Source organism: Chroicocephalus ridibundus, chromosome Z (genome assembly GCF_963924245.1).
Source record: "Chroicocephalus ridibundus chromosome Z, bChrRid1.1, whole genome shotgun sequence".
Classification (NCBI taxonomy): domain Eukaryota; kingdom Metazoa; phylum Chordata; class Aves; order Charadriiformes; family Laridae; genus Chroicocephalus; species Chroicocephalus ridibundus.
In genome coordinates this window covers 24457879-24471269 of record NC_086316.1, presented here as the reverse complement: position 1 = coordinate 24471269, position 13391 = coordinate 24457879, and the positions used below count along the sequence as shown (strand labels likewise).

The 13391-nt window shown below is 38.8% G+C and overlaps 1 protein-coding gene across 1 annotated transcript in view; it reads left to right on the top strand.

Annotated features, from left to right (window-relative positions):
- Positions 1 to 13391, top strand: part of MAN2A1 (mannosidase alpha class 2A member 1) — a 117001-nt gene that overhangs the window by 10868 nt on the left and 92742 nt on the right. Inside the window, exons 2-3 of the mRNA XM_063320103.1 lie at positions 2378 to 2638; positions 11588 to 11732. Coding sequence (XP_063176173.1) covers positions 2378 to 2638; positions 11588 to 11732 — 406 coding nt within the window. The remainder of the gene's footprint in view (positions 1 to 2377; positions 2639 to 11587; positions 11733 to 13391) is intronic.

Here is a 13391-nt window from a genome sequence, read left to right as displayed (position 1 = left end):
AAACAGTTGTCTGATTTTACAGTTGTAGAGGCAGCGTATATAGTGGTGGGATAGGTGTGAATGGCATTTTAGCTGCTTACACACTTGGTAACTTTGGTGAACTATAGTCATGTGCAGTGAAGCAGGTAATAATTTGTATAGGTGGCAGCTATACTTTAGCTTCTTAGGAATCTAAAGATTAGAGCCTATGTTGGGCAGCCTATAAAGCCCCAATCAGTATTATTTTATATATGTTATGTTTAGAGTGAGCAGCATACTAAGCCACTGAGTACTCTCTCTGAGTAGAGAAACCTTGTTTTCTTTTAAAATGTTGCAGACATTGAAAGGAAAAATACTAATTTTACACAGAAATGTGTGTACCCTGTCTTTAATGTAGCATTTGAAAGATTTCAGTCTGGTTCTTGTTTCTTTTGTGCCACCAGGGGGCATGGGACAACAGTTGTTTGTTTTTTTTTTTTTTTTCTCTCGAGCATCCCATCATCTGCATATTGATTTCCTATTGTTTTCAGTTCATCTATTTTTTAAGTTTCTAGTATTTGTCTTTAAACTGCCAAGATCCTAGAATGTTTGCCCTACATCTCAATTAGCTTAATCGGGATCTATTGTCAAAATATGTTTTTGTCTTTTGGGGAGCAATAACAGTTTGCCCATGTTGCATCTTATAACCTGTAAGCATTTTCAGGATGTATCAATCTAAGAAAAAAATCAAAGGAGTGGGTCAGCGCTTTATACAGCTCAGAAAATGAGAGGAAAAACTTACCAACAGGTTAAAAAAAAATACTAAAACATATGTTCTGCAAAATTACACAGAACTTCCATAAAGATATAATTATAAGAATGCCGATTTAGTAGAACCCAAAAGGCTGATTAATGTCTCTTGGTAAGGGTTGTTTTTTATTTTTATTCTCAAAGTGAACAGAATTTAAAAGTAAGTACGCATCACAATTTAGAAAGGAGGCTTAGTCCTTTGCAAACTACAGCCTAACTACAGAAGTTGGAATTAATTTAGCATTTGAGGAAAGCACTTTGTCACTAAAAAGGAAAATGCAAAGACCTCAAATGAATTATTGTCAAAGAGGAAAAAAGTTGTCATGTACAGTTGTTGTTTCTAATCTTATTCTGTATTACTTAGAAAATAAGTCATTGGTGCTAGGAAAAAGTTTTACCTGTCCTTAAAATCATAGGTCACAGAGTAGCTGTCTACCAAATCAATGTTATTTGTGTTGAATGTAATGGGTAATATGAAAATGCCTGAATCTGCAGTGGGGTTTTTGCTGTAATGACAGCTTCTTGAAAAAAAAACATGTATTGTGTATGTTGGGGTCTAACCACAACTTTAATAACAGGGAGCGACCGGCTTTTTCTTTTCTATCTTTTCTTAATAGTGTTAGGTTGAAGTCAATCTAGGGAAAGAAAGAAATTACTGTTAAGTAAATATCCCTAAAAACAAGTTAAATAATCTGGCCTTTTGTGTAAAAGCTAACACATTCATGCCTGAAAAAGCATACCTCAAATCATCTGGAAGGAGTGATTACTAGTACATGAGAGGGCAGTAGCACTTCCAGATACCTTGTTCTGCTATGCTCCCTCCTGTATTCCAGCAATACAGTGATTAGATGCTATTAAATTGCTTTGTGGTATCTGTCTCTCCTTTGAAGTATTTTTGGGAGATACTTTGACTTCTGTCAGTTCACACTGCTATATCCTTCTTGTGGTATAGACTAGAATCATCTACAAATTCATGTTTGGCAACTGAATAGGACCTTCCGACTGAAAGCGTTATTGGTTATCTTGATGTTTGTGATGTTCCAATTATACAGATTATTACTATGATCAGGCAGTTTAAGTGCTTTTGTTCGTTTGTCTCAAAATTTCACTGAAAATAAGGAACTCAGTATTTACTGACTTACTATTTTCCATGTACAGGAAAAACCTAAAATGTATATATCCTGTTAATCCCATAACGATGCGACGTCTTTCTAAAAATGATTTTCTCTTTGATGTTCTGATGTGAAGATAAATGAAAAGATCAGATTTTTGCAAATCTGTGAAAGACATGAAAAAAGTTGAAGTTTGCATAATTGGTACTTGAAACAGTGTGACCTTTTAAGGATACCTTTGTATCACTGATTAAATCTTGTGCTGAGAATTCAAGTTCATAGTGGAAGATGTAATTTTTGCTCTTTTCCCTTTTTCTGAAAGGAGAAAACTTCATATGTTCGTTCAATTTCTTATTAGTTTGACTTTACATAAAATATAGAATAAAGATTTGATTTTGTGTGTGTGATCATATACTATTGTGAAATTGATACTTTTTTTTAAATTCTGTCAAGAATTGGTCTGAGAAATAATTAAAATTTACTTTTTTTTTTTACAGGGCCAACTTTCAATGTTGCAAGAAAAAATAGATCACTTAGAACGCCTGTTGGCAGAAAATAATGAGATTATTTCAAACATAAGAGATTCTGTGATCAATCTGAGTGAATCAGTAAAGGATGGTCAAAAAAATGCAGAGGCTATAAACTTCAGTCAAGGATCTGTCTCCGAGCTCTTTCCTTCTGCTTCAGTTTTGCTTTCAGTTGACTCTGAGGATTGTTTGTTTGCTTCAAAAAGTGGAAGTCACAGTTCAAGTGTACAGGTAAGCCGTATGTCGTTCTCTTTCATTCTACCGAAGTGCTAGCTGTCGTTACCTTTTAATTCTGAAAATGTCTAATTTACTGGTAAAAGCTTGGTACTAAGCTTCTAATCTAAGACATAATAGAATTGTTCAGGTGACTGTTGTGTTTAACAGATGTTATGAAACTGTTCTTTTTTACCGGTTTTAAACTGTCTAGAAATTGACTAATGATTGTGAAGAGCCAACATTTCAGAAAGCTTGAAAGTTCTTAAAAAATGCTAAACAGAACCCAGGGTTTTAAAACAATTATACTCAGATTATTTTCCAGATTATTGTCCAGTCAGAAGCTCTTTGGAAAGACTTTGTTTGAGAGTCTCTTTCAGTTTCCCAAAATTGTTCTAAAATCAATGAGAAATTGACTGGAAATGGTGGATAGTCTTGATTTAAATAGGTTTTACGTTTTAGGGATATCTGTGTAGATGGATCTTGATGGGGAGGTAAAGAGTGTTCAAGAACTAACAGTTTAAAAAAAATCTCAGGTAGTGCATAACCTTTTAAATGACATTTCTGTATTTCAGCATTCTCGTGTGTCTCCAGTTTGTATAGGCACTTTGATCAGAAAGGAGGAACATATACCATGTTGACTGGTTGCCATGAACTGGGGAGGTTGAAGTTTTTAAAGTCAAACACTTCAAGTTGAATTTATTTGGCTTTCTGGTGATGCTTGTGAGTTCATGGACTCTTATGTATGCAGTTTCAATGGAGTGTTTCTGGAGCACTGAGAATACTATGTGAAGTTTGTGATCTGTACTGTTTTCAGGAGTCTTGTGGGAGTACTATAACTATTCGTAGCACTCTAAAGCAAAGATTAAATTTTGAAGTCCAGCTTTCTCAGTCTAGAACTGAAAGTATTTCTATTGCAGAAGAAAGACAGTGGACTTAGGATGAATAAGTACACATATTAGAACAATTGTAACCTCTGATGTATTGTTCATAATTCCTTTAGGCTCTTCAAGGGTAGGCACCACCTTAATGTCTTTTACAGGAAAAGTAGTTTTTAAAGACAATATCTGACTGTTCATATTTCTAATATATTTTAAGACTTCTGTGCAGAAAACTAAAGCACGTGGATCTATGATTATATGTTTTCAAGTTACTGGATTGTTAACAGGTTATTCCTTGTATGGTCTGTTGCCATATGAGTGGTGTGCTTTTTAGGAGCGTTAGAAATAAATTATCATAAATGTGAATTGTGAATTTTGGGGTAAAATGAGTTGGTTTAAATTCTTGGATGTGTTAACCTGTTGTGAATGGGAAGCAAAACATGTTTGCTTAAACTATTCCCATGTTTTGCTTCATATTTGCAGAATGTCAGAACATGTACCTACTGTCAGCTAATGTAGCTACCCACTTAATGGTAGGCTGTACTAGCTAAACTGCTTTTTGGTAACTTTACTTTTAAAGTTATATGCATGTACTTAAGCAATAAATATAGCATGGAATATTCTTAGACTACTCCCATATTCACACTTCTTTCCTTGCCTTGAACAGGGAGGGAGGGCTCTAGTGTTTTTTGTGTCATTGCATTAGTACCTTGTACTCAGCAGGTTATCCACCATCGTCACTAAGTCACTTTAATACAGCTTCTGTATGTGGCTTCTCATCCTGTGAGCCTGACCCACATTTCCGTTATGAAATCTAAGACCTTGACTTTAGCAGAATTCTTGTAACACTACGTTCAAAAGCTGATCTAAATTACTGTATTTGAATATGGTTTTACTATTTAATAATTTGCCAAGCCTGACGTGCTCTGCAAGCTCAGTTAATTTATTTTCTTCTAGATTTTTTTTTATAAGGACTGAAAAATTCTGAGTAGATTACTTGGAGTATTTTTTCTTAATTATATTTTAAATTCCAAACCAGCTTGTGTTAATTACCTGCTGTTCATAAACATTAACTTAAACCTACAGATTTAGACCTTACTTTTTCCATGGTTTGTCTCTTAAGTGGGTGTATGAGAATGAAACAAGAGACTAGAAAGAAGTAAAAGCTAATATAGGTGAGACATAGTGTTTGGCTAAAGATCACTTTAGAGAATTAAGGCAAAAGAGGCTTCACTGAATAAATTATGGGAACTTATTATAGTCTCTCATAATAGAGAAACCATTATGAGAATGCATTCAAATATGGATTAAAAACCTTTGTGATATTTCAGTGAGAAATATTACCATGACTTGCTACTCAGAGATGTATTTTCTTTGCATAAATCAGACAAAACAAGTTACTAATAACATGAGCCTCAAAAGATTCTTGGATAGGAGAGCTAAAGGATTTTTTTTCATGAAGGAATTGTAAATCAAGAAATTGTATACTTGTATGGTTCAGGTAATATACATGTACCACAAGTACAACTGTTACTTGTGGTGTTTTTAAGTAGGTGGGAAACTGTAGTACAGCTGGCCACTGAAATTAGCACTAACTTGAGAATTGATGTAATTCAAATGAAATAGAAGACTAATGTGTACTTTTTTCAAAAGGTAAAAGTAGAGCTAGGTAATAAAACCAACAAAATGAAGAACTTGGATCAAATATCATTGTGACCTGATGCTTTTTTAGGTCAGTAGTTCAAGAAGTATCTGGAATTTGTGCTCAAAGAAGATAGAATTCTGAACAGCCATCATGTTGAGCTGGAAGGTCTTTTAATACAGCAAGGTGTCTCCTCTCTTGTCCCTTTCAACTACTGAAGGATCTAACATTGTGCTTAGTAATGTTGCTCCTTTTAAAATGAGTCACGAATCACTCTTTAAAAAGGTGACTTCAAGAGGCACAGACTATGCTTTTATTTCTTCCGTGTGGTAGTTTAGTGTTTACTGGGGTAAATGTTGTGATGTTTGCCCAAGACTTGCATTACTTAAGCAGTTTGAGTCCTCAGTGTAGAGAAAGAATAAGGCCATATAGAGGGAAAAAGGGAAACTCGTAAGTTTTTAAATGTTTTAATTGAAAAGCTTGTAAAAACATGACTGTCTTCTGAAGCAACTGTAATGAAAGCAGGCAGCATCTTTTTTGAGTTTCTGTTTGTTTACTCTTTTTACAAAGTCCTTGCTTAGTATATCGGTGTTTTATACTTAGAAATAAAATTAAAATATATCCAGGTAATGCTTGTCTTTAATCTTTTTTGCTCCTTACTGACTGGGTATTTGGAACTTATTCTTCACTTGCAGTTGTGTAACCTGGTCAAGTGATGGTGCAATTTGTAATTAATCCTTTGCACAATTCTTACAGAGGATGGTGTTTTGTGAAAGGTAAAAAAGACTTAACATCTGTTTCTGGAAGTCTTTGTATAAGTGCATAGATTTCGGCCTGATCTGGCTTCAGTTTATTCCAGTGGAAGTTTTTGAGTCCTAAGTTTTTTCTTGTATTTTCTTAACTGCTTCTGACTAATGTTTGAATCATAGAATGACTGAATGGTTGAGGTTGGGAGAGATCTCTGGAGGTCATCTGGTCCAACCCCCTGCTCAAGCAGGGTCACCTAGAGCCAGTTGCCCAGGACCACGTCCAGACATGTTTTGAGTATCTCCAAGGATGGAGACTACCACCAACCTGTGCCAGTGCTCTGTCACTTTCATAGGGAAAATGTGTTTCCTGATATTCAGGAGGAACCTCTTGTGTTCTAGTTTGTGCCTGTTGGCTCTGGTCCTGTCACTGGGCACCACTGAAAAGAACCTAGCTCCTCCTTCTCTGCACTTTTCCTTGAGGTATTTGTATGCATTGATAAGATCCCCCAAGCGTCTCTAGGCTAAACAGTTCAGCCATTCCTCATAGGAAAGCTGCTGCAGTCCCGTCATCATCTTAGTGGCCCTTTGCTGGACTCTCTCCATTGTGTCTATGTCTCTTTTGTACTGCGGAGCTCGGAACTGAACACAGTACTCCAGGTGTGGCCTCACCAGTGTGGAGTAGAGGGGATGGGTCACCTCCCTTGACTTGCTGGCAACTCTTCTTAATGAAGCTAAGGATGCCCTTGGCTTTCTTTGCTGTAAAGGCGCATTGCTGTCTTGCATTCAGTTTGTCATCCACCAGGACCCCCAGGTTACTTTCTGCAAAGCTGCTTTCTAGCTGGGCTACTTGTAGCATGTACTGATGCTTGGGGTTGTTCCTCCCCAGGTGCGGGACTTTGTGCTTCCTCTTGTTAAACTGCATGAGGTTCCTGTCAGCCCATTTCTCCAGCCTGTTGGCATCCCTCTGGATGAGGGATCATGATCCTCTGGTGTATCAGCCACTTTTCCCAGTTAGGCATCGTCTACAAATTTGCTGAGGGTGCACTCTGTGCCATCATCCAAATCATTAATGAAGATGTTAAGCAGGATCGGACCCAGTAGCGACCCCTGAGTAACCACTGGTTATTGGCCACCAACTAGACTTCATGCTGCGCATTGATCACTACCATCTGGGTGTGGCTGTTCAGATGGTTTTTGGTCCATCTCACTGCTCATACATCTGCAGCTTCTCTGTGAGGATGTGAGAGGAGTCAGGGCTGAAGCCTTACAGAAGTCAAGGTAGACAATATCCACAGCTGTTCCCTCGTCTAGCAGGCCAGTCATTTCATCATAGAAGTTTCTCAAGTTGGTCAAGCATGACTTGCCCTTGGTGAATCCATGCTCACTACTCCTGTTGACTTTCTTGTCTTTCATGTGCCTGGAAATGGTTTCCAGGATTAGCTGCTCCATCACCTTCCCAGGGACCAAGGTAAGCTGGGCAGCCTGTAGTTCCCTGGGTCTTCCTCCTTGCTGTTCTTGAAGATAGGAGTGACATTGCTTTCCTCCAGTCCTTGGGCACTTCTTCCAACCACCATGATTTGTAACGCATCTTGCAAGTGACCTTGCAGTGACATCAGCCAGATCCCTCTGTACTTGTGGGTGCATCCCACCAGGGCCCACGGACTTACTTATGTCCAGTTGGTTTAAGTATTCCCTGACCTGGCCATTTTCCACCAAGTGTGTGTCTTCCTTGCTCCAGACTTTTCCCCTGGTCTGTGGGACCTGGGATTCATGAAAGCCAGTCTTGCTAGTAAAGACTGAGGCAAAGAAGGCTCAGTACCTCAGCCCTTTCCGTGTCCTATGTCATCAGACCCCCTGTCTCATTCAGCAGCCTTCCTTTTGTCACCCATGTACTTATAGAAGCCCTCCTCTTGCCTGTGACATTCCTGGCTGTATTCAATTCCATTTGAAATTAAGCTTTCCTAACTTCATTTCTGGATGCCAGGACAATGTTTCTGTATTCCTCCCACATTACCTCTCTCTGCTTCTACACTCTGTATGCTTCCTTTTGTGTTTGAGTTTTGCCAGGAGCTCCTTGTTCATCCATGCAGACCTCCTGGCATTTTTGCCTGACTTCCTATTTGTCGGGATGGACTTGAGCTTGCATGAGGTGATCCTTGAATATTAACCAGTTTTCTGTTGTCCCTCCAGCAGATAACAAGATGGTTGAAGTTCCCCATGAGGAACAGGTCCTGCAAATATGAGGCTGCTCCTATCTGACTGTGGAGGGCCTCATTCACTTGTATTCCTGGTCAGGCGACCTATAGCAGGCATCCACTACAACGTCACCTGTACTGGTCTGCTTTTTAGTCCTTGCCGATAAGCTCTCGGTTGGCTTCTGATCCATCTGCAGGCAGAGATCCATGCATACCAGCTGCTCTCTGGTATAAAGGCCAACTCTTCCTCCTTGTTTTCCTGGTCTGTCTTTCCTCAAGATCTTCTGTCTTGTATCCCTCCATTTACAGTCATTAGTCATCCCACCATATCTCCATGATCCTGACAAGATCATAGGCTTGCAAGTGCACACAGATCTCTAGTTTATCATGTTTATTCCCCATGCTGTGTGTGTTAGTGTACTTCAGAGAGGCACCCCAGGATGCTGATTTCCCAGAGAGAATTTTGGGGATTTCTCTGTTATTGTGCCTTAGGCACTTCCTTACTTACATGCAAACACTGGAGGTGACCCTACTTAAGCCCTGATTATTTTTGGTTTTTTTTTTTTAACTATTTTTTTTAAATCCTTTTGTGTCACATTACTTCTGTCCATCACAGGCCTGCTGGTAACTCTGTTCCTCAGGCTTTATTCCTAGCTAAAAGCTCTCCTTAACAGGTTAGCCATCCTCCTGGCACAGATGCCTTTGCCCCACTTTAGTGAGTTGGATCTCTTCTCTCCTAAACAGACACTGATCTGCAAACAGGGTCCTGTGGTCATAGAACCCCAAAACCTGTTCCCAACACCAGCTCCGAGGCCAATTATTGACCTGTGCTGTTGGTGTCCTCCTCTCACACTCTTACTCTTACCCTTCACTGGTGAGATTGAAGAGGATACCACCTGGGCCTCCATGACTTCGACTGCTACCCCAAGAACTCTGTAATCACTTCTGATGCAGTCTGGGTTGCCCCTGGCAGTATCGTTGGTACCCGCATGGAAGAAGAGCAAGGGGGTAGCAGTCATCAAGTTGGACAAGCTTTGACAGTTCCTCTAGAACATCCTGGATCCGTGCCCTTGGCAGGGAGCAAACCTCTGTAGAAGATGCATCAGGTCATTGAGCCAGTTATATCAAACAACTATAGATTAAGATTCCAAGATCTATTTCCCGAGTTGCACTTTCCAGCTCTTGAGCTCATAATCATGGGAGCATGGTTTGAGATAATTTTTTCCCTAACATCTATTACCTTACAGTTATGTATGTTATGGACTATAAAAACTGGTGTCCTGCAGGCTGCAGAAAGTTGCTTGTGAAATTCAGGCTCTGTCCATGAGAGAAGCTCTTGACGTTTCAACCTTGAAAACATATTTGTTTAAAAAGAACAATTCCTGGAATTGCCCACATTCCTATGAGTTTATCAGTCTTAAGATCAGACATTGGTAACTGGCAAATTTACAGAGTTTGCATTCATTTAATTTTCTTCAGAAGGTTGCATTTCACAGAAAAATTGCAGTTACTCAAAATCAAATGTTAGAAAAGCAGGGAAGTATGGTATTACAGTAATTTCATTGTAACCTTTATTTGGGCCCTTCAAGCTGGGCTTACAGAATGCGTATATCTGCAAGTATTGCACCTGTATTTTCCACTAAGCAATGTTGTCCAAAGGTGGAAGCAATCCTGGTAGAGCAGTGATGTGACAAGATGATCTCGTACAGGCCATAGATATCTAGTGTATGGATGTTGTAGGCCTAACTGATGCTCTGCTAGTTCTAGGATTACAGTGGTTTGTATTCCCGTCTAACATTGCTTACTTCTCTTTGTGTCTCAAGCTAAAGGTAGAGCAGGTAGATAATTTCAGAAGGAACAGTGGCCATGGGGGATCCCATGCTGGAGCAGTTCATGAAGGACTGGAGCTTGTGGAAGGGACCCCATGCTGGAGCAGAAAAAAAGTGTGACGAGGAAGAAGTGATAAAGAGGAACCATTATGGACTGACTGCAGCCCCTGTACCCCTGCCCCACTTAGGGTAGGGGGACGTAGAGGAGTTGGGAATGAAGGAGTGAAGTTGAACCAGGCTAGAAGGGGAGTGGGGAAAAGGTGTTTTAGTTTTGTCTTTGTTTCTCACTATCCAACTCTCTTAATTGGCAATAAATTAATGTAATGTTTTTGAGTCAGGTCTGTTTTGCCTGTGATGGTAAGTGATCTCTCTGCCTTTATCTTGACTGATGAGCTTTTCATCTTATTTCTCTCCCTGTCCTGTTGAGGAGGGAGAGTGAGAGAGCAGCTGGGTGGGGGTTTGGCAGCCAGCCAAGGTCAACCCATCACAAGGCCTTAACTTCTTTAGTCAGATGTTTGTTTCAGATACCTGTATTTTTCTAAAGTTTCATAGCAGGACAGAAATTGGCTTACCACTGGAAAGTTTTAACTCTTGTGGTGTTCATGTAGCAAATGACTCCTGTAGGCTATTTTTGTGCAAGTGAAATGTTTGTTGAAGGAAGTTTGTCAAGTATACAGTTCTATTCTAACATGGGGCTAGAACTAAAGTTTAGTTTAAGTTTTTTAAACTATTGCCAGTAAAAGGCTTTTCCAAATGATAGTCCACCTTCGTAAAGTTTGCCTTCTTTCCTAAAAGCAGACCAGAGCATTACAAAAGAAAAAACCAAACCAACTAAACAAAAAAACCTTGGATATGGTAACTTTGGTCTGAACTCACATTAGAAAATTCTCTTTTGAAGCTATCTGGTGGTTTCTGAATTTCATAGGAACTTGTTAAAATAACTCTTAGCGTTGATTTACTTACCTGTAACCTTATTATTTGCCTTGACAAGTGAAATATGTCCTTCCTTGTGTAATTAGTATACTGGGCAACAGTAAATATATAAGTAACTTTGTTATAGCAATTGGCTGTATTTCTGAACATTTGTCCTTGATAGGTTCTTTCAGTTCCCTTTTGAGAGTTTGATTTTTGCCTCAATTTCTCTCCTTTTGTCCTCCCTTCTCTCTCCTTTTGTCCTCCCTTCTCTCTCCTTTTGTCCTCCCTTCTCTCTCCTTTTGTCCTCCCTTCTCTCTCCTTTTGTCCTCCCTTCTCTCTCCTTTTGTCCTCCCTTCTTACCGCTTCCTTAGTTTGTCCTCATCATCTTCTGCATTCCCCTATTTAGGGTATTGTGCTATTGTCTATAATCCTCTCCCTGCTTTCCTGCTCCAATGCCATTGTGAGCTGTCATAATTTTTGTGACTTAAGGCTCTTATTCCTACTGTTTATCTAATGAATTTCAGTTTCCTTAGAACAGGGCCTGCCAAAATGCTCCTCTTCCTGGCAGCTGTGTCTTGGGTGTTGTAGTGTGACTTGAAACTAGCTCTCATTTGTCAGTTTTCTATTCATTTGACACTTGGTCTCTCCTTGCGTAATGAACAAGCTGATCCATTTTTGATGAAAACAGCTTTGGGTTTTAATAGCAGAAGTGTTTTTGTGAATTCATGTTTTGTATTTCTTTTACTCTTTTTTTAGATGTTGGATGTCTATGACATTCTTCCTTTTGATAATCCAGATGGTGGCGTGTGGAAACAAGGATTTGATATCACATACAATGAAAATGAATGGGACAATGAACCACTTCAAGTTTTTGTTGTGCCTCACTCACATAATGACCCAGGTAATATTTTAACTGTATTGATTTGAATATATAGGAACTTTTGAATTAAGAAATATATTGCCATTTCTGTTAAGACTTGGGTTTTTTTTTTTTTGAAGCATACAACTTAATATGTTAGATTTAAGTCTAGCAGGGTGCATAAGCAGATGTGTAATTCAAGTACCATTGACTTTGAGTGACAACTGTTATGATAAAAGTTGTATGCATACTTATTTATTAACTGGACTAGAACTTTGGTGTTGATATTGGAAGGTAATACGGATTTTCTGTGTTCATCCTGCTGGTAACCCAGTCAGTTTATTCACTGCTGCATTAAATATGGCCTGCTCTGATTTTGACTTTTTGGGCTGTCATAGATAGATATTTAACCCTCAGCCTGTGCTTTTTGGAAGACGTGACAATGGCAAATCTGAGGTTTTTTACTGTAACACTCTTTACTGTTTTGTGCATGCCCCCACCCACAACATACAGTGGGATAATAGAAAGTCTGGATCTAAACGAAACCTAGTTATGCTTACGTAATTTCACTTCCTCCTGGGTGGATGTTTACTGTATAATGAATAAAATGGAGAAGTGTCACTTTATTTTGAAATGACTGTAAAACGCACCAAAAAGCAGTGAGTTATACTGCTGTAGTATACTCCTGGTACATGTACACTGACCATGAGAAGCTGGTGAAGCTACTTGTTATTGTGGAAAGCCAAAATTTCAGTGATTTCAAACTTTAGCGCTGTGTATCTGTCTAACAATTTAATTTGTTGTTTGAAGTACTGTGGATCTGAGTGAAGTAAGTGACTTCCATTTGCACATATCTAGCCATTTCAAAGAAAATGAGCAATGGAATTTGGAGGGACTGTATTGTCCAGTTATGACAGCTAAAATAACAAAGTATGGATATAGTAAAAATATTCAGGTAAAATAATCCCAGTATAAACTTTGGTCTGCCTTTCTGTAGAACTGTTTTTAAACCGGTGTCCATTTATTTCCTCTCTGGTTGTTGTTTTTCTGGAAACTTTCCTAGAAAGAAGCCCCAGTCTTTACAGTCATTTTTTGGCTGAGCTGGCCAGTAGCAGAAGCCATCAATATCAGGTTATGCTGGAGGGGGCTTCATCAGAGCCTCCAAATTTTTAGGTATGTGTCTTTTGGGTCTAGCAGACTGAATAGCTCTGTATTGCTCGTATGAGAAGGGTCCCAAAAATAGTGGAATCCTTGGGAAGATGGACACATATCTTAATAGCCTCCAAATTAGGATGTCAAGTTACTAAACTCGTTCAGTGAGGAATGCTTTGAGCTTTGCTATATATTTGCTATGATTCTTAAAATGTTACACCTTCATTTGAAAGGTCAGAGGATAACAAGGGTTTTCTCCAGGTCTGGAGACCCTCTCTATGTACAGCATTCTTCTCTGTCAAGTTTGGGTTCTTGGTCTGTGTCTAAAAAAAAAACCAACAAAAACCAACCACACCACCAAAAAAAAACAAACAAAAAAACCCCAACCAAAACCCGCCACCCTCTCTAAAAAAATAATTATTAAACTTCTAAGACAGATAAAGATAGATACTGCTCTACAACCAGAGGTAGCCTCACCAACACTTTTTCCTGTTTAATTTTTTTTCTTACCAATCTTGGAATTTCCTGTACTTTCCAGTAGGATTTTTT